We start from the raw sequence: 25598 nt of genomic DNA, 5'->3' as shown, positions 1-25598 counted from the left end.
AATCCAACCAAGCAGCAGTATGTCTGCATGAGTCGGGTGTAGAAACTTGGGTTGTGTAAACCTACAAATCACAAGTCACGTGATGTGCAGTGTCATGTGATTTACACATAAGAAAATCTATGTTGCTAGCACGAGCTAGACATCAACCAACAGGTCAGACTGTTAGGATAGCTTTCGCCGGAATTTAAAGAGAATAGTTGCGAACTACTTGAAATAACATACGTTACACTTTACACTTCAACGTCAAACTTAAAGGTAAGAACAGTACAGTAGTGAGCTGCATCTTTGGTCATTGCGGCACTTTATTTTGTCGAGTCACACAAGGGGTAAATGAATAAAGCTTAGTCAGTATTATCAGCGGCTAGCTAGTGCTAACTAGCAATACATCTAGAGTTAGATCAAGATTGCCTTAGAAACCCTTTATTTAAGCTACAAAAGCTATGTTGTATGTTCGGTTGAGCGAGACATTGTAGGCATTGGCGCACTGTAACTTGTCATTAGCCACATCATATTTGTGTCTCTCGACAAAGTGCTACAAGTCCTATGTTGTTTGCAGTTTTTTAACCAGCTGTAAAACTGGTGATGTAGCTAGTGCTAGCGAGGTAGCTAACAAGCTAGCTAACTAAACTATCTTTTTGTTTTCGATATCTACAGTAGCTACCTCGTTAGCTATTGCTACACGAAGAACATGTAAAAAGTTCCATGACTCAATGAATACATCAGACCTTCTTTATAAGCCCTCAATCTCATAGTAATGTATTGTCCACGTATGTTAGCTTACAAGATAAAAGCTAGCTGATAAAAGGTTGCTCACACTCACTGAAAAACATGTTGTGGTTTCAAAGTTAGCAGATAACGTATTCTATTGTTACTGTACCTGGGAATGTTTGGCAGGTAGAGGGTGTCTTGACACATTTCTTAAGCAATCAAATATTAGTTTTCAGTGTGGAGTTCTGATACAGTACAGAATGATGTTTGCAAATAAAGGACATGAACCTTAGAACAAATACACAGCTGATAAGGCTTTTATTTGGGAAGCATGACATTCGGCGTGAATGCTAGCTAAGTCATTTAGTAAGTTGACCATTAATAAACACTGTCTTTACTTAACACCTCATATTTATAGTTTGACCAGAATACAGAAAATGCCTTTAAGAACCGCAGGGTAAGTTTTTCTCTACAGGACCCAACCACTGGCAAACTCTCTCCACAGAAAATGCATGTAGGGTTACTGGTCCTGGCTCTGGTGGGCCTCACCTCTGCCCTCATTTGCCCTGATGGTGGAATGTGTGAAGATGGAAACACATGTTGCAAGACCCCTTCCAGTGGGTATGGCTGCTGTCCTCTACCAAAAGTGAGTGTTTTCACCAGAATTGCATGTGTGCGCTGCAACAGTATTCAAATACTGTAGCTGTCAGATATTCAGGCATTCTATTGGCATTTGAAACCTTGCATACCTGGAGGAAAGCTATATCAATATTGTATGTTTGAATTCCCTTGCCTTCTCTATGACATTTTTTTTTTTCTTTAATAATGACATTTTGATATTTCTGCCCTAGGCTGAATGTTGCGAGGACCACTTGCATTGCTGCTATGAGGGGACGGTGTGTGACTTGGTCCATTTCAAGTGCCTGAATAAAACAATCTCTTTGCCTTGGGTGAAGAAGGTCCCTGCCAAAAATACCACTGGCTCTAAGGTAAGTGGGGGGTAATCAGCGCCTTTCAAATATTTTTTTTGCAAGTTTAGTGCAGGGAATGTAGTTTTATGATTGGGAAGATACTGAACAGCCAGGTAACTGAAGATAACTATTCATACTAACTACTTGTTTTTGCAATTGTTATCAATAGATAGTCGCGGGCTAATGGCTGTCTCTGCAAAAACACTACACACACCTTTTGAACGCGTGCAGCATTTTGAGCAGAGCGCTGAAGTTTAATATTTTCTGCAGTGCCATGTTTTTATGGCAACAGCTTCTAACCAAATGCACAAGTAATTTGAACTGGTTTCAATTATTGGCTTAGCCAACAAATGAAAAGCTAAAAGGATGTATTTGAATAGAGGTTGGCTTGCACCCTATCTGTTTGAGATTAAAAACATAAATGTACGCACATATACATGTCCTTCTCTGTGCTGTTTTAACACGTCTATTTCTCTCATTGATATTCATGGCTTGTTACTACATAAGCTACCAGGGCAGGAAGTGAAGGCAGTCGTTTGTCCTGATAAAGAGTCAGAGTGTCCAGATGACACCACCTGCTGTCAGCTTCCGGACGGCTCCTGGGGCTGCTGTCCCTTGGCCAGGGTATAGTACCCAATCCATTCACTTGTACAGAGTAACAAAGACAGATATATATCCAACTCATTTATCTGACAGAAACCAGATGAACAGTTGATACAAATTTGTGTTCATAGGAAAGCCTGCTTGGTCTAATTAATTTAGCACCTTTTCTTTGGCCTTGTCATTTCGCGGTTGGCAACAATTACCCAACAATTACATGTTTAGAGCTGGTTGAAAGTATCCAAATAAACATTTGTGGTGAGTTCGTACCTTAACAAATAATGCCCAGGTGGACTGAGGACATAGTTTACCTGCAGTATCAGCCCAGTAGGTTCCTTTTGTATCGTAGGTATCTGTTCTCTGAATGTCCTGAGATGTCATTTGGTAATATAGCTGAGCTTTGGTTGTTAACTCGATAAACATTTCTATTGGTTTGTCTCAAGCTCGACTTTTATGATGCAATGACATACATATTGCTTGGCATATGTTCACAGGGGTGGTCACAATCAGGTTGTCTCTAGCAATGTTTTATAGTTACACCCATGGGCTTGTTGCAAAATAGCAATGATTAACCCAAACGATAGTGTATCAGTTTGAGTTTCCAAGAGAAGGAGCAAGATTCCTGTCCAGACAAATGTGAATAAATAAATCCTACACTGTGACACCAGCAGGAATATATGTACATAAACATGTTCTACTCCGAAATGTTACCAACATTTATCCCATCTTTATCTTTCCTCGCCAGGCTGTATGTTGCGAGGACAAGATGCACTGTTGTCCTGAGAACACACGATGTGACATTGTCCACTCCAAATGTTTGTCCCCTACCCTGGAGTCCTTCCCTATGTTTGAAAAGCTACCTGCAAGGAGGAGAGAAGCAAAACACAATCAGCCAGGCAATACAATATGACATCACCAATGTATACTGTCTGTAAAATGTATATCTGTTTTTGTGCGTGTACTTATGCGTTTGCGTTGATGCATTTGTTCCAGAACAAACCTCAGTCTGTTTAATTTAATTAGTATTTCAGTGTACATACTTTGTTGCTCTATGCCATTCTCTTTCCTAGTTCTTTGTTTCTTATAGTTTGATATACCTTTTTATACTCCTTCAATTTGAAGGTCTTAGCAGTACATTGTAAGTCTAAAAGCGTGAAGATATATTGTGCTAGCTAACAGCGTCTTATGCTGGTGTTCTTATATTTATTCTCCGTCTCTGCAGCTGTCAGTAAAGCAGTAATCTGCCCAGACGGTAAGAGCAGGTGTCCAGAGAGTACCACTTGCTGCCTCCTCACCAGTGGAGACTATGGCTGTTGTCCGTACTCTGAGGTAAACACGCTCACACACTTACAAGGAAGCAATGTCGTGCACAAGGACCTTTTCATACTTGGGAGTTTCGTAATTACTGTCAGGCGCATTTAATGTTTATCATAAAACAAGCAGTTTTCTTTTGCACATTCAACCATTTTGTACATCAACTAGATCTATTTTACTGTCAGATGTTACGGTTTATTGAATCTTAAAATGTTTGTGTAGACATCTGTTCTTTTTAAGACCATATATTTTAGACGCCATTGTAAAACTGTCTCAATGTAGTCATGGGTGACTGGGGGTCTAATTTAATTTGATTGGAAATTGGATTCAGGCGGTGTGCTGTAGCGACCACCAACACTGCTGTCCTAGTAACACCACCTGTGACCTCGAACACGAGATGTGCGCTTCCTCTGAATCACATTTCCCATTAGCCAAGAACTTCTTGGCAATACCCAATGATGGTGAGTTTTCTTAATGTAACTCTACAACCCTAAAGCCTGTTGAAAGCTGTGTAAAGCATGTTTCACTGTTCAGTTTGCTGAACAAAAAAAGTATACAATATGCAGTCAAGTATGCTAAATGACTAAATACAGTACAATATAAATGATTGAGGTACATTATGGGTAAGCATTATGTGTAAGATGGCTTGGTAAACATTTCTCTGCAAAGCATGTAGTTATAAAACACATTACGTAATACTCCCCCACTGTGGGGAAAAAAATAAAAATAAAATTATACTTAGTTTTCTGTTCATACATGTGACAAATGTTCAGAATATTTATTTGGGGTATTTATATAAGTGTTTCATGAGTAGGGAATGCTACCTTGAGGAACCCCACAATTTGAGCATTGAAAAGAACAGGTGGTACTGTTCCAGAATACAAATTGTTTGGAATTGGGATCGATCTGTTGTAGTGAACCATACTAGTCCTGGACACCATCAAATTATGTTGTCGATTTGATCCTTAAATCACATTTTGTGTTGTCTTCCAGTGGTGTGTCCAGATCAGATATCAACATGTCCAGTCGATACCACATGTTGTCAGCTGGGGAGTGGGAGCTATGGCTGCTGCCCCATGACCAGTGTGAGTCTCCAGTAGAACAACCCAGTCTCGTTCTCACACCAGATTTGCGTGCCGACAGGAAATGTATACGATTTAAACACCTTAGTCGGGAAAATGATGATGATGAACTCAATGTAAGCATTGTGCACCTGCATGCAGTTTCAGAACCTGTGTCATGTACTTAAATCCTTTTTAGGTGTTGAACACAATAAGAGAGGCATTTATTGAGATGCGTTAGTACTGTAGGGTTAATGTTTAGGCAGATTATTAATTTATTTTTTGTCTTCTGGCATTGTTTTCTGCAGGAAGATTCGTGAGCCACAATTAATCATTGTTAAACAGTCAGGGTTAGGGTTGACATGAATGTTGAAATCCCCCTCTCTTGTTTACTCTAATATTTAACCTCATCAATGATATGCCTTTTCATATCTGACTTAACCTCGACACACTGTATTCCATGAATCTGTGAACAACAATATAGAGGGGGGGAAGAAGGAATTAGTAGATCATCTTCTAGGTATTTTTTTGAAAGACAGCATATTTCGGCGTCCCTCTCTCCAGGCTGTGTGCTGTTCAGACCACATCCACTGCTGTCCTAAGGATACCACATGCGACCTGACCCATAGCAAGTGTATATCGGCAAACGGTGAGACCTCAATGGCCACCAAAATCCCTGCCAGAGTTGCAGTGACCACACTCCAGAATCCAGGTCAGCATTTAGGATTAAACCCCCCCCCCCCCCCCCCCCAAAAAAAAATGGTGTCCTTTCTTGAGATTTCTTCTCAAAAAGGTTTTTGTACGGTCGCCTCATTGTGGTTGCTTGGTGTGTCTTCCAGTCAATGCTGTGCCCTGCAACGAGTCTGTAGCCTGCGCTGACGGGAGCACGTGCTGTAAAACCCTACAGGGTGACTGGGCCTGCTGCCCCCTACCCAAAGTAAGAGCATTTTGTATTGTGTGTTCGACGCCTGTGCGCCCCTCTCTGTTTTAATTGAGTTTAGCACTCAAGAAAAACGTTAACCTGGCTAACCTGGTGTCACATGATTCTGTGTAATTCTTATAGTTCCATGACACTTTGTTGGAAGCAGGACTCTGGCAGCTCTAAATACACTGTCACATTAAAGCGCTGAGCCATTTATTATCCTTTTCATGCTAATGCCCTTTGCACACTAATGACCCAATAGCAAATGTAACAAAGGTCCGGCCATGATAGAAGAGTCTGTCATCTGCATAGCACTTTCATAATGTGTTGTGTTCTCCTCCTCTTGCAGTGGACAAAAAACCCAAAATGTGATTTCATTTTTTTAAATGAAATAAAATATCATTTTTTTTCCCTCATGTACATTTATAAGACTGGACTGTGTCTAATATCAAACTATGAAAACTGCTCAAATCCGCCAATACATATCTGAATATGGTGTACCCATTTATTATAACTCTAACTCTCACTTCCCCTGCTCCTCCCCCCCCCCACCCCCCTCCCCGTAGGCTGTGTGCTGTGATGACCACCTCCACTGCTGCCCCCACGACACCATCTGCAACCTGGCCAGCAGCACGTGTGACGACCCCGACGGCAACGCCATGCTTCCCTGGTTGGCCAAGGTGCCTGCCTTCCCCTGGGCATCGGAGACACCCGACAGCAAGTGTGACGCGTCTACTTTCTGTCCGGGCAAAGCTACCTGCTGCAAGACCCTCGCCGGAGGGTGGGCCTGCTGCCCCCTGTTCAAGGTGCGTCTCCGCCTAGCCTTGAGAAGTAGGAATGAAACTGTTGGGACTCCACAAAAGAATGGCAGAAAAAACACTTCCAGGCAGTTGGCATCAATGTCTTTTCAGGATTACTGTCTTTCGACAATGGAAAGTGTAGCTACAACTTTGCTGCTTAATACTGAAAGGCACAGTCTGGAAGCTTTTCAGTTGACCAGAGTCAGAAGCTGTCAACAGTTCAAGCTAATTCAAATGAATGGCTTTGAGGTATCCACAATTTAGTTGTGCCTGGTTTCAAAATACACCATTTGGAATTAAATTAGTGGTGGGCATAGATACATCTTTTAAATCTAGATTAATCTCACTGTAATCTTGGCGTTAATCTAGATTAAAATGGTTCATTTGAATTCCATCAAAGGCATTCAATAAGGCAATATGTGTGCTACCCAAATAAAGACTAAAAGTAAGTCTTTGAGAACGGGTTTCTCAAGCCAGGTGAGCAAGGAGATTAGTTAGCTTGGCTTATAGAGCTGTGCTGACGGGCTTGCCTCAGTTGCACTCAAACAGTAGTTTGACGACTCTTGATGACTCCCCTGCGCTGCATCAGTGCTTTGCGTTTAGGTGGTATTTGAGACTGGAAGAACTCCTACAGTAAACCAATTCCGCATAGCACGAGGTGCAAACAAGCTTAGTCTTGTCGAGGTTTCCATTCGGAAGCTTCTTAATAATACATTTTCCCTGAAGCAAACCCGGCGGCTTCATAGCTGCATCCATGTTAGCACGTCACGTTTGATGTGGTAGTTTCATACACGAGTTCTCGCCCCCTACAGGGCTATTTGGCTAGGTATACATCCGCGCTAAAATATCAAGGTGAAAGTCAACATAGCTTGCGTAGTATAGACCCAGCTCCCAACCCAAATTTGAGAATAAATTAACAGCGTTTTATTTTTATTTTATCTGCGATAAGAGCTGCGTTAACGCCGATAACGACCCACTACTAAATTAAATATACATTAGCTTATTGAAGGAAAGATCACGATGGCACACCTAACCATATATGCATTCCTGTATGCTATGTACTAGGGCAGTACAATTAATAACATGTTAATCATGATCACAATTTTGGCTTCCCACGATCAAATTTGTGTGATCGAGCGATATGTTAAATATTATTATTATTATTTAATTTTGGGGGGAAAGCTTGCCCTCTGTAAACCATAGGTGCATTCGACATCGGCTGCGGCTGCATGAAATGACCAGCGAGGAGTTGCTGCTTTCAGTTTGGGAGGTGTTATGAACGGCTGCGTAAAGTCTGACATTCCTGCTTCTCGTGGTTTGCTGCGTTGACCTCAGTCCTGACTGTTTCCTTACTTTATCACTGACAAACTGCATGGTATAATTAGCCTATGCGAGGAAAAAAAGTTGTTATGGTTAAAATCAACAAATAATCGTGATAATTCATTGTGATCTCAATATTGATCAAAATAATCGTGATGATCATTTTGGCCATAATCGAGCAGCCCTACTCTGTACAGTATCGAAGATGAATAACTGACCTGAATCGATCTTTGGATTGCCCCTCAGGCGGTGTGCTGCGACGACCACATCCACTGCTGCCCACATGACACCGTGTGTAACATGGAGGCCAGCACGTGTGACGATCCCTCCAGCTCTGGCCTCTCCCTGCCATGGGTGTCAAAGGTGCCCGCTGTAACCCTGGCAAGGGACAACGAGAAGTGTGACAAGGAGACCGTGTGTCCCGGTGGCACCACCTGCTGCCAGCAGAACTCTGGACAGTGGGCCTGCTGTCCCCTCCCTCACGTGAGGACACACCACACATGCATGCTGTCCCCTCCCTCACGTGAGGACACACCACACATGCATGCTGTCCCCTCCCTCACGTGAGGACACACCACACACGCATGCTGTCCCCTCCCTCACGTGAGGACACACCACACATGCATGCTGTCCCCTCCCTCACGTGAGGACACACCATACATGCATGCTGTCCCCTCCCTCACGTGAGGACACACCACACATGCATGCTGTCCCCTCCCTCACGTGAGGACACACCACACATGCATGCTGTCCCCTCCCTCATGTGAGGACACACCACACATGCATGCTGTCCCCTCCCTCACGTGAGGACACACCACACATGCATGCTGTCCCCTCCCTCACGTGAGGACACACCACACATGCATGCTGTCCCCTCCCTCACGTGAGGACACTCCACACATGCCAAACTGAACATCCCTGTGCATGCAGAATATCTAAGAGCTGTGTTGTCACTAGTCACCTCACATGTATTTGTGGTTGCATGGAATTTCAGTTGCTCCCATGCATTTAGAAAACTGAATACTTTTTGGCTTTATAAAATCCAAGACATTGGAATCGTTTAGCATAATTAGGGAATGTGCAGGTGCACCCACACTTTTAATAAAACTCGCGCAAACCATGGGCATACAATAACACACACACCATGCCAATCAGGATGGAGTTTATTCAGTTTCTGCAATTGAACACGATTTAAAAGTGCATACATTCAAAATTGTCCAGCGCAAACAGAACATTAAATGCATCAGTCTAGGTTTTTTAACCGATTCGAATATAAATGTACTGTCCTCTGATCCACAGTTATTTATGATTAAGTAGTCGCAGCTCTGACCTTTTTGCTACCAAGGTACGATGGAAGGTAGTGGCCTTGTCAGGTGTGGCTTGAACTGCTATTCTTTCACATTGAAACCCAGTCATCTACCAGTAGACCTAAAGGAAATCTGGTAACATAGAAACAGTTTTCTGAGCCATTCCAGAATTAATTCAAAATCCTTTATTACAATTGCTTTTCAAAATGCTAGTTCTATCTCGCTGGAACCTCTTTTTGAAATTGAAAACCATGGGTGGTAAAGCCTTTTCTTGCATTGCTTGCTCCTAAACTGTGGAACTCGCTACCTGTTTCCATTAGGATTTGATTGCTTTAAGAAAAGCAACCAAACCTTTTCAATACGTTTTATATTTTTTATAGTTAATCTGAGTGTGGTTGTCGTTATTGTATATTCGGTTAGAAGTTTGTGATTGGAACCTACTGTAATGTTTTGAGTGCAAGAAAGACGCATTACAAATATTATTATTAATATGATAAATACAATTATTAATGTGATAAATTCAAAGGTTTGCCAGTTTGGGGCAACACAGAATTGTACAGCAGTTCAAAATCTATTTAGCTTTAACTTTAGTGGCAGCACTGACTAACACGTGACATTTATTTATGTATTGTGTATATATAATATACAACCATAGAATTATCCATGAATGACAGGTTGGGTGTGCTTAATACGACTCTGTCCTGTTGATCCTCAGGCTGTATGCTGTGACGACCACGAGCACTGCTGCCCTAAAGGCTACACATGTGATGTTTCCCAGCAGGCTTGTGACAAACCCGGTGCTCTCAATGTGCCCTGGGTGCGCAAGACACCAGCACTGAACAGGGCGTCTGGCCATCTGAAAGCCCCTGAACCCCGGCCAGCCAAAAACATGTGTAACGCTCATACTAGCTGCCCCAAAGACACCACCTGCTGCTTCATGAACAAGGCTGGCAAGTGGGGATGCTGCCCTCTGCCAAATGTAAGAATATTAGCGTTATTTCCATCGCAAAACTAGATTTCAATGCAAATGAGGGATTTATTGATTTGATTGTCTTCAAATAGGGCTAGTAGACCTGGAGACAAGTCTCTATGGAGATTTCACTTTGATGAGTTTGATCTGTCTGGTTTGACTTTGAAACGGGCTCATTTTGTCCCCCCGCCTTCCCCTCAGGCAGTGTGCTGTAGTGACGGCGACCACTGTTGCCCCAGCGACTACACCTGCGACTCCAAGCGCACCTCCTGCACCAAGGGGACTCTGAGCGTCCCCTGGCACAGGAAGGAGCAGTCCCTCGCCGAGGACAACGGCGTGGCAGACGTCAAGTGTGACGACAAAAGCAGCTGTGCGTCAGGGGCCACCTGCTGCAAGCTGCCCACAGGAGAGTGGGGCTGCTGCCCACTGGTCAAGGTAGCTGTTGCCATGGGGTTGACTTCATTGTAGACTAATTAAGGGAATGCCCTCATTTCAGGGCTTAGCCGGTACTTAAATACAATGAAAAACGTATCCAGGCACTGCCCATTATTGCCATTTCAAAATGGATTACAAAACCTTGTGGCCTATCATTCGACTCGAATGGTATGCCAAACTTCTGACCTGTTCTTGAGATAATGCTGGGCTAATGTAGAAAATGGTGCAAGACATTAGCTGTTGTCATACTCATAATTCTAGTCAGAATATGAGTCTGAAAACTCTCCGTTGGGCTGTGACTACGGGGCGTGTTTCAACCGAACTCGTGAAACAAATGCCTCTTCGCTCAATTGGATAGACCTACAACCAATCAGAGCAACATAATATGTTGTTTGTTGAAAACAAATTCAATCCCAGGGCTCTTTCGTGACGTTGTTGATTACGTTACTGTTGATCATCTGTCCATCATCGTATAAAACCCACCCTGGCAATTTCATTGGTCCGTCCCGATTCTGGTTTTATGTAGTTGTTCCCAATACGAGACCCTCCAGACCCAACTTCCCGACCAAATTTTTTTGTGGGCGCGGAGAAGTTGGGCTGGCAGCCAGGCTAAGACACAGGAGAAAATTAGACAGGAGACCGGAAAAAGGGTTTGGTTTTAAGAATGATTGTTGTCCATGCTGGAATCGAGCCTTAGCTTGTAGGCTGTCGGCATACATGTCTTTTGTCAACACCTCTCATGTAGCCTACAGTACACATAGATCTGAATGTGAACCTTTTTGACCATGGCTTTCTACTCTTAACTACATTCTAACCCTTGCAGGCTCTGTCTGAATTCACAATACATTTGTGGGCCTGGCATGAGCCTGATAATTAAAAAGATTACATACTTGCCACTAGTATGTAAATTAATTTTTGTGTTTACTTAGCACGTGTGTGTCTATGTCTGTTCCCCATGGCCTCTCAGGCTGTCTGCTGCACAGACCACGAGCACTGCTGCCCCCAGGGCTACAGCTGCAACATGCAGACAGGAACGTGTGAGAAGAAGATGAAAGGGCCGCTGCTCTACAGCGTCCCTCTGAGCAGAGTGGAGGAGCTCCAGCAGAGAGCCGCCGACAGGGCCGGGGACGTTCCTTGTGACGGCACGGGGCAGTTTCGCTGTCCCAAGCAGGACACTTGCTGCAAGGCCTCAGCCACCGAGTGGGCATGCTGCCCCTCCCCTCAGGTACGGATCTACTTTGGAAATTCAGAGCCCTTTACAGTTTTTCACAATTGTTAAAGGGGCGATTGACTGTTTTTTTGGGGGGGTATTTCACACTGTTCCTTAAGGTCTCTGAATAGGGTATGTAACATTGGTTGGGTTGAAAATGGCCCGGGTGCCCTTCTATGCCCCCTGATAAATCCTCTGAAATGTTCCCGGGAAATAACACTAGCTTTTCTCCTTTTATGGTATGATCATTAATATTTAGATGAGCTGCGCGCTGATTGGTTGGTTTTCAACGAGTGAAGCTGGGGAGCAAAAACGCAACACGGCCAACAGCAGCACTCACTGAAACACGAAGGTGGAGACTTGAAATAAAAACGCGCAAATAAATCTATTATGTCTACACAAACACTGTTTTCAACAGATTGACTACATATCATTTGAAATTATAACATTACTTGTTTCCACTTCTGTTGTTGAAGCAAACTGGACTGACTTGGGTGGGTAGAACGTTAGGCTTAGCAACCAGACCATATGGTGATTCAACTCGACTTCAGTTAGCAAGCGTTAGCTCTAGATATCTTGCTGAAAAATTACCTGACATATCTGGACAAACATGCATCGTTAATTGTAGATTGACATGACACGGGTTATTTATTTGAATGAAACACAGTCCAATAAACTAGGCTAAATTATCACACATTCTACCTATGCTCTTGCGTTAGCAAGCTAAACTAGTTTACATGCCTACTACAGTCTAGGTGTTACTAGTAACAGTTACTAGCAATGCTAACGTATGCTGTATCTAGCACCTGCCTTTCTCTAGTTCTTTCAAATAGATTATCTAGACAGGCGTTAGCAATAAGACAGACTGCTGTTTGTTTTCTGGCTATTTTTTCGGAAGTTTCCCTTCTAATGCCGACTACAGCTAGTCTAGCTAGAGTCATTTGATGTGTGTAGAAACGTATTTAGCATTCTACCTATGCTGTATACAGGACACGTTAGCATTGCTAATAACTGTTAGCATAACATCATACAGCTTGCGGTTGCAATGAGTATACGGTCGGAACAGCACCTCTTTCCAGGTTCAACTCACCTAACAAATCCTGCTTGAAATTGTCCAAGGTTGTCAAAACTGTCTTGGGTGAAATGTTCAGAGCAAATGAATGATTGAGTGTCGAACTTCGCCGGGATCTTCTCATTGACAACAGCAGCCATGCCTGTTGAATGTTTGGCTCCTTGGGAAGACTGTGAGTGTTAGCCTTCCCTGTACAGCCTGGAACACAGCATTTACGGCCGTGGTCCATTTTCAATATCCTTGTTATAATTCAAAATGTTCTTCTTTGTAATTCCTTATAAGTAGCCTACATAGAGCAGCGCGCAGCTAAACTAGTATCGGAGATAGACTAACGCTACCTCGGGCTGGTCTGGATAACTGACGTTATTCAACTATGACAAGGTAAAATCGGTTTTGCAATCAATCGCCCCTTTAAAACACCCTTCTTGAAACGGTTGCCTGTTTTCTCAAAGTTGTAGACACAAAACCAAATCTTCAAACTAAATTTCCAAAACCTCTGACTCTTCTGGCAAAATCAAATACTTGCCCCTAAACCATTTAAACACCAGCAAATCAATATATAAACACTATGGAGCATCATTAGACACAACACGGAAAAATTGATAACACAGCATCCAGGGCATGTAGTTACATGTAAAAAAAATTTTTCAATGTATTTGGCAATAAATAAAATATGACAGTAACAATCACGATGACAGTAACAATCACAACTTAGTACTGTCAACAAAGAAACAACGGGGTAAAACCCCTCTGGTGTGCTGGATACAGCCTTGAAAACACTCCATGCCTATGTCACCACAGGCCAATTCCATTGCCTGTAGGAAATGTACCCTGGTATATGGGTTTCGGTCATAGACCTTCCAACACCACGCAGGGAAAAACTCATCAATTGGGTTGAGAAAAGGGCTGTATGGGGGAAGGCAAACATTTACAGTAAAAATTGCTGGTGGATGTTGAACCATTCTTGGTTACAGACACCACGATGAAAGCTGACATTGTCCCAAACCACCATTAAAAACAATTTTGAGTAATTGTTTTACAGATGACAACTGTGTTGTACTAGTGTTTACTGCTTGCCGCCTGTGTTTACAATTTTGCAGTACAAGTGCATCACAGTGCTAAATGTTTTTAGTGAGAGAATGCGTTTAGAGTTTTGCAAAAAGAGTGACTAAGTGGCAAAAAGGTTTGACAAATAAGGTTATGCCACTGATACTTTTGTTTGGAGAATGTGGTTTAGTGTTTGAGCAATTGTGAAAAAACTGTAAAATAAATTCTGTGCTAGGGATGTAAATAGGGTGTCCATTTTGTTGAATAGAGAATTTATATGCTGCCTTCAGTAACCTTATCAGCCTTTACAGTCATATTTTTAGCAACAATTTTTTAACCATTTTTTATTTTTTTTTGCTCTGCACAGGCTGTATGCTGCTTAGACGGGAAGCACTGTTGCCCCATGGGATACACATGTGACCTGGTGGCAGGGGGTTGCTCAATGCAGGCTCAGTTGACCTGGGACACTTTCTTTACGGACAAAAAGAGCGACTTCCTTCCGTTTGGACTCTGAGCCAACCAGGACACACTGATCCTTCTGTCCTCAAACACATGAACCCACAACTCATGAAGGACAAGGGAACAAACTGTTAATTTCTTGTCTTTCATTTTTACAGTTGAACTTCAGAATATTCACGTATTTCTGCCTTTTGACAAGGTCGCTAAGGTTGACAATTCAGCATCTTCAACCAGCGATCATAGTTGTTAAAAGTGTGTTTCTACTTTCCCAAGCACCCTTTGAGAAATAAGCTTGTTTAGAAAATGGAATTCAGTTTGACCTCCTTGCCCATCTTAAGATATTGTAGTTCTGTCCACCTAGTACCTGTCATTATTATTGTTAGACCCACACAACAGTATGTGGAAGACTGACATTTGATCATCAGGCTGCTTATATTGACCATATGTTGCAGTGCTTTTTCTTCTTTATAAATGACTGTCCATTGCCATTCCATTTCTCTATGCAATTGAGAGATCATTGTCTTATGTCAATGGCAAAAAGAGGAAAACCAAGAAGAAGAAAAAAATTATATTTTAGATTAATTTCACAATAAATACTATGATACCACGTCAAACCATTTAACACCGTTTCACAAACCTGTGGTAGTGTGCTGCTGTAGTTAGAAGTAACAATTTTAAAGGCAGCTGAAACGATGACTGTGATTTTGATTGATTTGATTACCTTTTGTTGTCAGATTTAAAAAAAACTCTACTGAACAGGTTTCCATCATTATAATAGCAGATTCTGCCCCTCAAGCCCATTTAAACCTAACAACATTGATAAAGTATAGTGATGTTATTGAAGGTATTTAGCTTATTTCATATTTAAATGAAGCTTTTACAGAAACAGTGCAATCAAAAACATTCAGTTTAGCAAAAGCCTTGGTCAGCTATTTTTCTCATGATTGTCAATAACATTGATTATATACACTGGGCAATAGCTCTGCTAAAAACAATCATTTGGTTTAAACATTTCAACAGTGGTAATTTAATAGTACTTGAAACAAGGAGTGCTAGTTTTTTGATTCAATCAAAAAATGTTTCTTTGTAGTATAGATTTCTGAAACACTACACACCTCCATTCCTCCAAGTGCATTCTAGGTTGACAAGTGGTTGTTTTGATGTTTTTGTTTGTTTAAATGAAGGTCTGTAAATGAAGGACATTTAGACTTTAGGTTTTTGGGCGCTTTAGTGCTTTTAAAATGTATGATCTCCTTTTATCACAGATGAGTGTATGCGAATTGAGGTGAAATAAAACTGTTCAAAATATCTCAACAATGATTTATTTGATACAGACAACATTTACTACATAGATATAGATTATTTTATGTAATAAGAAAATAAAGGGGAGCCATGAGGGGGGGCTCCCTTTTGCCTTTCCCCAACCCCCCCCCCCCCCCCCAAACATTCTCTCATACGTCAGATGTTATGACAACTGTTGAAAACAAGAGGTGTAAAGCATGTAGAGGCATGAACAGTAACAGTAGCCCTAACCGTGGCATAGCCCAGTTGTGTCCATATCTCCCAGTTACAATCTGTTGCTATCTGGATGGCAGACCACTACAAGTGGATTATCCAGCCAATGTCTGGTGTACTGCTCTCTAGTGGTTGTAAAGAAACATTGACTTTAAATCAGAATCTGTGAAAGACAGTGGGTAAAAGGGAATCTTTAGCCCTATATGAGGCATGCCAGCAATGAATGCATCTCTTTGCCTCGTTTGTTGACAATATAGTCAGAAGTATAGTCAACTTCATTGACAACTGACCCTCACATAAACAACGTTAGGGGCTTTAAATGAGACGCATCAAGTACAATTTAACATGAAATATTGAACTGATCTTAGTGTTAAAATGACCTTAATATTTGAACGGATCACTAATGAGGACCCTTGATCACCTCTATGTATAGACACTGTGATGAGAAAGTCAGGGCAGCAGAGTGCACTGATGAAACCCATGACCTGCTTTTCTGTGCTTGTCAAAGCCCGCTCATTGGACCGTTGGTTTTCCATTGAGATGTTGCCAGGGAGAGAGTTGTGGGAAGACTAGTTTTTCTAACTCCCTCACTTCCCCTCCCTCCTTTGGCATGCTACTAATTCTCATGGGAATGTTGGCCTCCTCTCATGGGGATTTGGGGCAACAAATGTGCATTGGTGGGCAGAAGTAATGGGAGGCATTGTTGAACTAATGCCAAGGAGCTGACTTGCATGAATGCAGTGCCATGAGTTGTTCAACGGTTCATTTGTTTTTACAGAAGGGTTACATTTATTTGGTAAATTGTATTAAAATAAATACAAGATTATGTTAATTTAGCTCCACTTAGCACTAATGTAGAGCTCAATTTCAAAGCCTTTTGTACCAAACTCTTTTGTGGAAACAGATTAATCTCATTTTAATGCTTTCGAGAGAACAATTTTGAGGCATTGATTTAGCCAAAATGTCATCAAGTTAATTGTAAACAAGCAGTTTAGTTAATCTTGTCCTAGACTTAGATTTAGCCTAATCCTTCATTAAAGAGCATCATTAAAGTTTTAGTCCATGGGTCATAAGTATACAGTAGAAATATTTAGAATTGGATTCCTAATCTAAGGGAATGTTTCTTAAACATACATTAAGACTACATGAAGATCTGGTATTCACCACACATCTCAGAGTACAAACTTTTATCCAAGATCAGCTTTACATGCACAGACAGGCAGTCCTCATCCTAGATAAGCAATCTGAGAATTGGGACCAAGATGAATCTATGTTTGGAAAAGAGCCCTTTTCAATTGGGTGTAAGGTATCTTTTTAACCATTCATAAAATTTGCTTACATTTGTGTTCAAGGAAAATGTTTTAGATCATTTAAGTTCATTTTAAAATGATGCATTTACTCATGTAGGTTATAGCAATTATAAAACCTCTCAAGTGGTTTTAACTTGTCACTAGAAGTATTGTATCATTTGATTGTCTTGTCCAGAAATAACTCCTTACCCTATTTTAATTGATCTTAAATGTATATATGTTAGACTGCAGTGCTTCCACTTACATGTGTTAAGAGTATATAACTATATTGCTGCTTAAACTTATCATATCCTCTCAGATCTACACAAGGGTCTACAGTGTATGGGCTAAATATTGTTTCTATGGATACAGCATGCCCAAGGCTCGGTTTCAAAGATGGTATCTGTGTATGAGTGTGTGTTATGTGGGTACGGGGCGGGTGTTAATAAGGGGGTTCAAACTGTCTCATAACTCACACAGATAAATTGACCAATCAGAGGGGCTTGCCGGCAAAAAGCCGGTGGATTTCACTCAGGACAGGAGCATACACACAACACACACACTGGACAAATGGGGTATAAGAACTGTATACCTGGTCAAAGTCTACAATCTGTCTTTAGTACAAGTAAGACAACATCAAACTGAAAAGGAGCAACAGTGTTTTTACGTTTTTTGGGGTATGTATGCAACTTCTTAGGGTTATATTTGTAATCTAACAGATGATTTCTAATCTAAGTAAGTGCTCCTTTATATCATAGTGGTGAAAACCAGGGGGTGGTGGATTGGGATTGGAAAAGCTTGGGACACATTGGACAAAGTGGGCGATGGACATAATCCCTTTGTTACAGGTACAAAGGCAACATATGCTATTTCAGGCCAGCAGTCGGAAGTTACGTTTAAGCAAAGGGTTGAGGCAGCTAGTGGAGAGCTTACTATCTAGGACTAACATTTGTAACAGAGGTGCACTTTGCAATGATGCTTTATTTTTGTATACGTGACCAGACATTACATTTATGCATATTCCTGTTACATTATATGGCATTTTATAAAAAATGTAACCTGTGAAATAGACATGTTCTCAAAGATATTGATTAGAGTTAGTCAGTTTCAGGTGTGTATGTACAGACTGGAATTTCAGAGACCTACAGTATGAAGCTACGTTCAGATAAGTCGACCCAAAAATTGTTTTCATCTCAGACTTCCTTGTCAATATGGCGGGTGCAAAAGAAGAGGGACTTGAACAGCTGGGTAGCCCAGTGGAAAGCATGCAGCAAATTCTATGAGTGCCAAATCTCTACATGCTATTTATACACTGCTTGCTTGGATCACCAGTGGTGTCTGTTCATTCACACCTAGCCATGCCAAATGCCACCATATTAAAGTGCCTGCCAAATGCATACTTTACTTTTGCATTTCTCTCAGAGTTTAGAGACAAAGATAGATTTTCTTTTTCCTGTTCTTCTCAAAACATGAACCAAATTCATACAGCCTTGCATTTTATATTTTAACTCTGGGTACTTAAGTCTTTCACTATTCAGTAAATGGGAAGACACAATAACACTTCTGTTTCTCTTTCAGTTTCTTAAGTGGACACTCAAGTGCTTGAAGAATGGCTATCCCCAGAATGTTCAACTCCAACACACCATTCATTGAAGTAAAGGGAGGATCAGGGCTGTCCTTTGTGGTTGAGGAGAATGGCGTCAAGGGAGAAGAAGAAAATACCTTACTGATTCAGACCATTGCCCCTCACCTCAGCCTGCTGATGGAGCATGGCACTGCCAAGCAGGTGGGGACAGGGGGCCAGGGGAACGCTGAAGAGACCCCCTATGTCTCCATCATTGCTCAGGCTGAGGGTAAGGCTGCCATCAGTGCACTGACCCATTCAAGGGTGGATGACACTGCTATACTCGTTTACTGACAACTTGGTAAATATATAGAGTTGGTGTATTTAATGGAAAACTACACTCATTGTCAGGGAAAAGTCATTGACTGGAGATTCAATTCAGAATAGCAGTTGTATTAAAAGTCTATACCTGTTAGCATCAGAAAAAAAGGACTACTTTTGCCAGATATGGCTTTGAGGATCCTGAAGCTGGTTTATGGTGGGTTACCTTTGATGCTGAACCATGTGTTTTAAGGTGAAGGCTGCCAAGAGTTCAGCCCCACAAGCACTGAATATCCCTACTCCCGACCTCACCTCCCCAAAAGGTACAGGTACTTTTGACTACATTACAAACCAACTGCCGATTTCTCGATGAGCAAAAATAATGTGTTAATTTTGGGGGGAGTCCATTAAAACTGACATTATCAAATTATAAGTCTGAAGATAATTATTTCAAGATCCACTCATTTACTTCTGTATTTTTATACGTGCAGGTCAATAGCCAAGCAAACGATCTTTACAAGTGATACTGATGAAGACGAGTATGCAGCTCCACACAAAGTCCAGTACCGTCCCTTGAGGAGGAAACATCGCAAACGACCGAATAAGAAGAGACGGAGGAGGGATGAAGGGGAGGAGCCGCCGGTGATCCAGGGTTTATGGGTGCAGGAGATTGATTGGTTAAGATCGACAGACAAAGAGGCGGTCGAGGCGCCTGACTTCTTGCCACTTCCTGTAGGCCCCCAACACACTGACAGTAACTGGAACCCTTGCAGCACCAGAGGCTATAGCTTAGAGGGTGTGTCTAAACCATGTAGACATGGTAGGGTGTCTGCAACCTGCAGCAGCTTTGCAGATGTGTGTGACAATGGCTGTGGACTAAATGATGTGCTACTCTCTGACAGCCACTGCGGACTGAGGGAAGTGTCGTCCTGTAGTTCAGAGGATCTGGGTGTGTCCGAATCTATCTGTACTCACGAGAGTGAATCAGACTCATCCATCTGTATAGGAAGTGTGTCCGACTCTGTCTGTAGCATTGTGGATGTGTCAGATTGCCTTTCCAGCTTCAAATGTGTGTCAGACAACTTTTTGGTTCAAAGGGGTGCACCTGGCAGCCTCATGGGTGTTTCTGACTTGACATCCACCTGCAGCCTGGAGCATGAGTCTGGATCCGCTTCCAGTGAAGATGTTTTAACCAACTCTTCCAGTCACAGTCTGGAGGAAGTCTCCGGCTCTTCTTGTAGTTTTGATGGGCTGCCTAACAGCGCATGGGGAGAATCAGAATCAGTGGAGGGATTACGGGGCAGAGTTACCCAGAGGGATCTGCGCTTCGCTTCAACTTTCTTCAAAGATGTGGTGAGAGAGGCTTTAATTGAGAGTGACAGGCAACCCAATGAAGGCCTCATGTTCCATAAGGTAAGATGACCCTTAGTCTTATCCTCCCGTTGTTAAACACAGTGTCACAACTTCTGAAATGTAATTTGTTGTCATGAACTTTTCAGTAGCTTTTTGATTTGTAATGTATGAATCACTGTATCTAGGAATGTGTGTGTGCGCTTTTAGGAACTCCGTGTCTGCAAGTCTGAATACAGGGAAGGAAAGCAATACCACATCCTTCACCACATCCAGAATGGATCGTATGGTGATGTGTTCTGTGTGCAGGACAAATCCACAGGATTTGAGTGTGCAGCCAAGAGGGTAAACCAAGAGGAAATAGGTCACACAGACACACACTATTTAGTAAATCAATTCCAACCATTATTATTCTGTGTTAATTATATTCTTTAAATTGGTCTCGGGCAAAAGTGTCTAAAATCTCATTAAAGGTGCAGTTTAGGATTTTCCCTACCCGTACACCAGAACTCTTTTCATTGTGTGTTTTTTTCATGTTTCGGATTAAATCCTAAAAGCCCTTTTAACTGTTTTTGTTTGACCATTTAAGATCCCACTGAGTCACTTCAGCAGTGAGGAGGTGAGCACATGGAGTGCTCTCAAGTCTCCTCGGGTTGTTGAGCTCTTTGGTGCTGTGAGGGAGGGAACGAACATCACACTCTTCATGGATCTAAAGCCAGGTGAACATTCCCCCAAACCCTGGAAGAGCATAGTTGAAGTATCTCTCTCAAAATGTTTCATCCTTAAAATGCCCAACATTTGAAAGACAAGTAATGCACCAGAAGACTAATCAAAAAAGCACTTGTTCTTCAGTTTATAATGGCAATTCAGGGGATTGATTTTTCAAATCAGTTATTATCTTATCACTTATGCACACTGCAAAAGAAATTGTTCGGATTCCTTATTGTGCCATTTTTCTACAGGAAGGTATCCTGTAGCAACACAGTTTTAGTCACAGTAGCATAGAGCATGTAATCCTATTTCCTGATCTGCCCAGGATGTTTGGCCCATCTTCTGAGAGAGAGAGGCAGTCTGCCTGAAGATCTGGCCCTGCACTACCTCCATCAGCTACTGGGGGCGCTAGAGCACCTACACCACAGACATGTTCTGCACCTGGATGTTAAAGGCAGGTGGAATCATATCAAGTCATTTACTTTTAAAAACTCTACTGAAAGTGATGTGCAAGGATGGGCAGTCGGGTCCAATCCTGGAGAGAAAAAAAAGGTGTTTTTTATGTCTTCATACTCCTGCTACACAAAGCACCAGCATTTCAATGGCCAATATTAGGTACCAAGTATACTTTAAACATTGGTCCCTTACTGTTCCCCTATCCTCCATGCCTTAAGTCAGTACTCGTAAATCCAAAGGAGGTAGTGACCAATTATAAGAAATGTGGGAGAGTGTGGCATCATGGCATGTATTCTGGAAAGTCTACTGTTGGTAGACCCTCTCGTGTCAGAAGACAATGCTGACTCTGTCTCAATATTTGTTCTCACATCCAATTATGTAGGTACTGCAATTTCTCCTTGGAAGTATGGCTATACTCTCTGCTCTATCAAAATTGTGAAGTTACCTCGGTCTACATTGGACCATATTTCATGTCTCTGTTTCTCTCCTGTTACAGTTGACAATGTGCTGTTGTCTGTGGACGGGATGGACACTTTCCTGTGTGACTTTGGTCTCTCTGAAACCATAGACAGCAATTTCCAGAGCACCAACACCTTCATAGGTAGGTTGTACCTGTGTGAATTCAGATGTGACAGGCACTTCAATCACTTGGGTCCACTGGAGAACCTTTCTGATAACCTTCATTTTGTCTATTGTCATTTATTTTCTCCACTGGATACAAATAGTTAGATCACCACTTCCCAGCACAGCTCATTTGCACAGTTGCAACATGAAACAGTTGGATTAGCTGTAAAATAGAAAAAGGTTTGAAATAACTTTATAACTGTGCCTTTGGATATTTTAAGCAGATAATCCATTCTACTCATTTGGACCCCCAAAAGGTTTGCCTCAATGAAGACGTCTGAAAAAAGCAATGGTCTAACAAATCAACTCAACAGTTTTTTTTTCATTGCAGGGCCAGGGTTCCCTGGCACAGAGAGCCACATGGCACCGGAGGTGGCACGAGGAGACCTGCGCTGTGCCAAAGCAGATGTGTGGAGCAGCTGCTGTATGTTACTGCACATGCTCAATGGATGCCACCCATGGATCCGGTACTACTCCCATCCACTGTGTCTCAAGGTCAGAAACAAGTCTAAACGTATCAGCAACAAGAAAAATGATAGGTATATAATACATGGGTATTTTGAGTACCATCACTACTATCAGATTAGATGGCCTTAATCCTCTTCCCTTGTTTGGTGATGGATTCGTTCTAAATCATTTAAACTTTAGTAATGAAACATAAGGCATTTCTTGCCTCCCTTGCACATATATATACTCAATATGTCCATCATTTTCATTAACTTTTACCTGTCTATTAAATACAACCAATTAAAATGACTAGATTCATATATATATTTTCACCCATTGCTCAGATTGTCAGTGAACCTGCGCCACTGTGGGAGGTGCCTGCCAGCTGTAACCATTTTACTGCTGAGGTCTTCAAAGCTGGACTACAGAAAGACCCCATCAGAAGAGCATCGGCCACTGATCTGAGGAAAAGGACAACCCATGCCCTGAGGGCAGGTATTGTTTCAAAGAACAGTCAAAACCTTGGCATATAAAAACTACCTTTGAAAAATGAATGTATGTGTCTATGTTGTGAGTACAAAACAAAAGATACTATCCATTTCAGAAGAATAGTTAGTAGCAGTTTGGGGTTTCAAAACCAACTGCAGCAGATGTGAAGTGGTAATGGTTCATTTAACAGTCTCTTTGCTTAGTGCTTGTTGTATGTTTACATGTGAAGGAGAGAAAACACAAACAAATCGTGAAGTGTCTCTTTGTGTCTAATTATGTCTCTCCAGTTGGAGGCCTCTGCTCCAGCAAATCTGAGAAACAGGTGAACAGCAAGGCCCAGAATGGGCACGCATCTTGCAGGAAATCTTTCAGGATCCCATCTGCACTTGATAAACATGCAGTCACCAAAACGGCATCCACAATGCAATGGGTGAGCCCTTGGAGAGCCATGGCAGCTGATGAAGACAGCATGGACTCAGAGGAGGGACAATCGGAATGGGAAAAGTACTCTGAATCGGAATCAGATTCCATGGAAGCCAGGGGCTGGGAATCCCATTCAAGTTCCATCCACAACCTTCAGACGGAAGACAATGACTGGGAATGGGAGACAGATTCTGAGGTGGATATTTATTTGGGAGAGGAGGAATATTCCAAAGAAAGGGTTGCCTTGGGAAACCGGGATGATGAGAGGGACTATGAGGGTGATTTGGAAGAAGAAGAGTCAGAATGGGTTTCCTCCTCATCCACTGAGCTTTTCCGTGTCCTACAAGCCCACTTCCCTGTTCTACGGAAAGGCCAGCCGACTCGTCAGTCTTGGGGATCGGAACCAGAACTAGAATACCTCAGAGATGGTTAGGACCTAACACCTATAGGCACTGTCAAATTTGGAATGTTCAGTTTGTTATTCATAGTCCAAAATCTTAAGTTTGCTGTTGTTTCAGTTCCTAGTATGCACTATGTGTGACTTTGTTTAGTATCTTCTCGGTGTCGAGACCCTGGGCTGTTTATAATTGGTGAGATAGGACTAAAGATGCTTTGTTGATACTGTATTTCCTAGGTGTGACCGTGGGAAGTGTGGCCCAGACCCCGTCACCTGAACCCCGGGACCACCCCCCGTCCTGTCTAAGCAACACTGATGATTCCTATGTAGACGCCACAGACAAGGTGTTTATTCAAACACACAGACGAACCACATTTGGATGCATTCTGTATTAGTCAAGTATAAATTATTCTGTTCTCTTGAAATGTTCTTGTTCACAAAGGACTCGGATCGCTGGTCAGATGACCTCAGTTCAGGGATATTCTCCTCCTACAACAGCCAGACAGACGGACATATGGAATGGCTGCTCTCAACCAATCCGACGCAATCTCACTGCTTTGAAGGTAGGAGGTCATAAATGGACCTTTTGATTTTAATTGTCAGATAAATCGGAAGATCTGGCAGTGCATTTGTTAAAGAAGCCTACATCTGATTGGTTTTCACCGGTCGGTTTTAAATGGTTAGCCCATAAGTCAGTGTTTTCTGCGTATCTACTCTAGGTGTTGATATATGGATTGAGAACATTGGTGGCGAGTGTCTCAGGATACGAGAACGTCGGCAGGTCAAAGTAGGCCACGTTGCCATAGGGATCAGTGAACAGGTAAGCATATCAACTTGATATGAATCTTTCCATCCTACACTCATCTGCCTGTTTCTAAGGTGTAGTCGTTCTATTGTGGCAAATACTGTTAAATAAAATTGCTTTTTAGCCCTAATCAGGCTTTAAAGATACACCCAGATATATATATTTGAATGCACCAAACAAGTTTTGCACTGCTCTTGGTATCCATAAGGATGTTGTAGGTTACTGGATACTCAATATTTATAATTTGACTAAATGAGAAACACTGATTAAAGTCATGTCTGCCTGATATATTAATATACTATCTATCAGACTAATGATATGCAGTATATGTCCTATTAAGATCACAGCTCAGGCCTTCAGCATGGAGACCCTGGACAGGAAGACTGTGTCCTTCCAACAGGAGATCCAGGAGTCAGGACTGTGGCTTCGATGTGTTCCTGCCCCAGATGGATGCCAGCTTTGGAACTGGAGAATCAGGGAGGGCAAGCTGGAGATTCGGGATTAATGAATGTCATAAACTCTATTCACATTCTGTATTTACTTCATTCAAAGCACTTCCATCAATGTGACAATGAACTTCATGTATTATTATGATTTGCTGACTTTTGGACTATGTAGGCTACCTCAATTGTTTTGTCAAGATATATTTTCATGACTATCTGGTGATTAACCATTGCTTGTGTTTGAAATATTTTTTACTTTTTAAATAAATTGTATAGATATGTAAAGGTTTATCAGGATCATTTTGACAGTCAAATTGCATTAGGGTCTGGGGTCCCAAGTGAAAACAATTATACTTCAAGGCACGGAAGGCAATGTTGAAAAGCACTTTTTGTCATATGCTAAAATAAACTTAAAATGCTGATTCCAATACAGCTAAAGGTTTGATAGTACAATTAAATCAATCCAATCTGTGGGCATCGCAGTACTGTCAAAAACACAGGCACTAAATGATTGGACAGCATTCGGACCGAATGCAGTGATTGGACGGGCTACTTGTCTGTCTACCTC

General features: G+C 41.9%; 2 protein-coding genes across 5 annotated transcripts; both read left to right on the top strand.

The window, feature by feature from the left end:
- Nucleotides 1-116: 116 nt before the first annotated feature.
- On the top strand, nucleotides 117-15504 carry grnb (granulin b). Of its 4 annotated transcripts, none has more exons than XM_084670391.1 (16): nucleotides 117-255; nucleotides 1214-1354; nucleotides 1560-1697; nucleotides 2187-2303; nucleotides 3025-3175; nucleotides 3502-3608; nucleotides 3925-4054; nucleotides 4587-4678; nucleotides 5219-5366; nucleotides 5494-5591; nucleotides 6143-6382; nucleotides 7943-8179; nucleotides 9785-9982; nucleotides 10175-10408; nucleotides 11376-11633; nucleotides 14105-15504. In XM_084670391.1, the coding sequence occupies exons 2-16, from the start codon at nucleotides 1217-1219 to the stop codon at nucleotides 14249-14251; spliced, it is 2433 nt and encodes an 810-aa protein (XP_084526517.1). In that variant the 5' UTR covers nucleotides 117-255; nucleotides 1214-1216; the 3' UTR covers nucleotides 14252-15504. The 4 variants fall into 4 exon arrangements, with proteins under 4 accessions (XP_084526517.1, XP_084526515.1, XP_084526513.1 ...); XM_084670389.1 differs by having other exon boundaries at nucleotides 9782-9982; XM_084670387.1 differs by having other exon boundaries at nucleotides 9719-9982.
- Nucleotides 15505-17519: 2015 nt separating this feature from the next.
- map3k14b (mitogen-activated protein kinase kinase kinase 14b) lies at nucleotides 17520-25315 on the top strand. The gene is made up of 15 exons (XM_084669369.1): nucleotides 17520-17677; nucleotides 18579-18853; nucleotides 19139-19208; nucleotides 19377-20298; nucleotides 20446-20580; nucleotides 20825-20954; nucleotides 21272-21400; nucleotides 21899-22003; nucleotides 22358-22521; nucleotides 22818-22968; nucleotides 23250-23813; nucleotides 24020-24126; nucleotides 24225-24345; nucleotides 24502-24602; nucleotides 24928-25315. The coding sequence occupies exons 2-15, from the start codon at nucleotides 18610-18612 to the stop codon at nucleotides 25090-25092; spliced, it is 3108 nt and encodes a 1035-aa protein (XP_084525495.1). The 5' UTR covers nucleotides 17520-17677; nucleotides 18579-18609; the 3' UTR covers nucleotides 25093-25315.
- Nucleotides 25316-25598: the final 283 nt, after the last annotated feature.

Source organism: Hypomesus nipponensis, chromosome 13 (assembly GCF_054491055.1).
Source record: "Hypomesus nipponensis isolate SF chromosome 13, ASM5449105v1, whole genome shotgun sequence".
Lineage (NCBI taxonomy): Eukaryota > Metazoa > Chordata > Actinopteri > Osmeriformes > Osmeridae > Hypomesus > Hypomesus nipponensis.
Note: the sequence above shows the minus strand (reverse complement) of the source record. Positions and strands in the feature narration are given on the sequence as shown.

What these genes read in the sequence shown, in the direction of transcription:
- map3k14b (XM_084669369.1), top strand. Translation starts at nt 18,610, where the DNA reads ATGGCTATCCCCAGAATGTTCAACTCCAACACACCATTCATTGAAGTA. An exon ending in TTGAGTGTGCAGCCAAGAGG is followed by an intron (nt 20,581 to 20,824) that starts GTAAACCAAGAG and finishes TGACCATTTAAG; the next exon opens with ATCCCACTGAGTCACTTCAG. An exon ending in CTTCATGGATCTAAAGCCAG is followed by an intron (nt 20,955 to 21,271) that starts GTGAACATTCCC and finishes TGATCTGCCCAG; the next exon opens with GATGTTTGGCCCATCTTCTG.
- grnb (XM_084670387.1), top strand. Translation starts at nt 1,217, where the DNA reads ATGCATGTAGGGTTACTGGTCCTGGCTCTGGTGGGCCTCACCTCTGCC. An exon ending in GCTGTTGTCCGTACTCTGAG is followed by an intron (nt 3,609 to 3,924) that starts GTAAACACGCTC and finishes AATTGGATTCAG; the next exon opens with GCGGTGTGCTGTAGCGACCA. An exon ending in CCTGCTGCCCCCTGTTCAAG is followed by an intron (nt 6,383 to 7,942) that starts GTGCGTCTCCGC and finishes ATTGCCCCTCAG; the next exon opens with GCGGTGTGCTGCGACGACCA.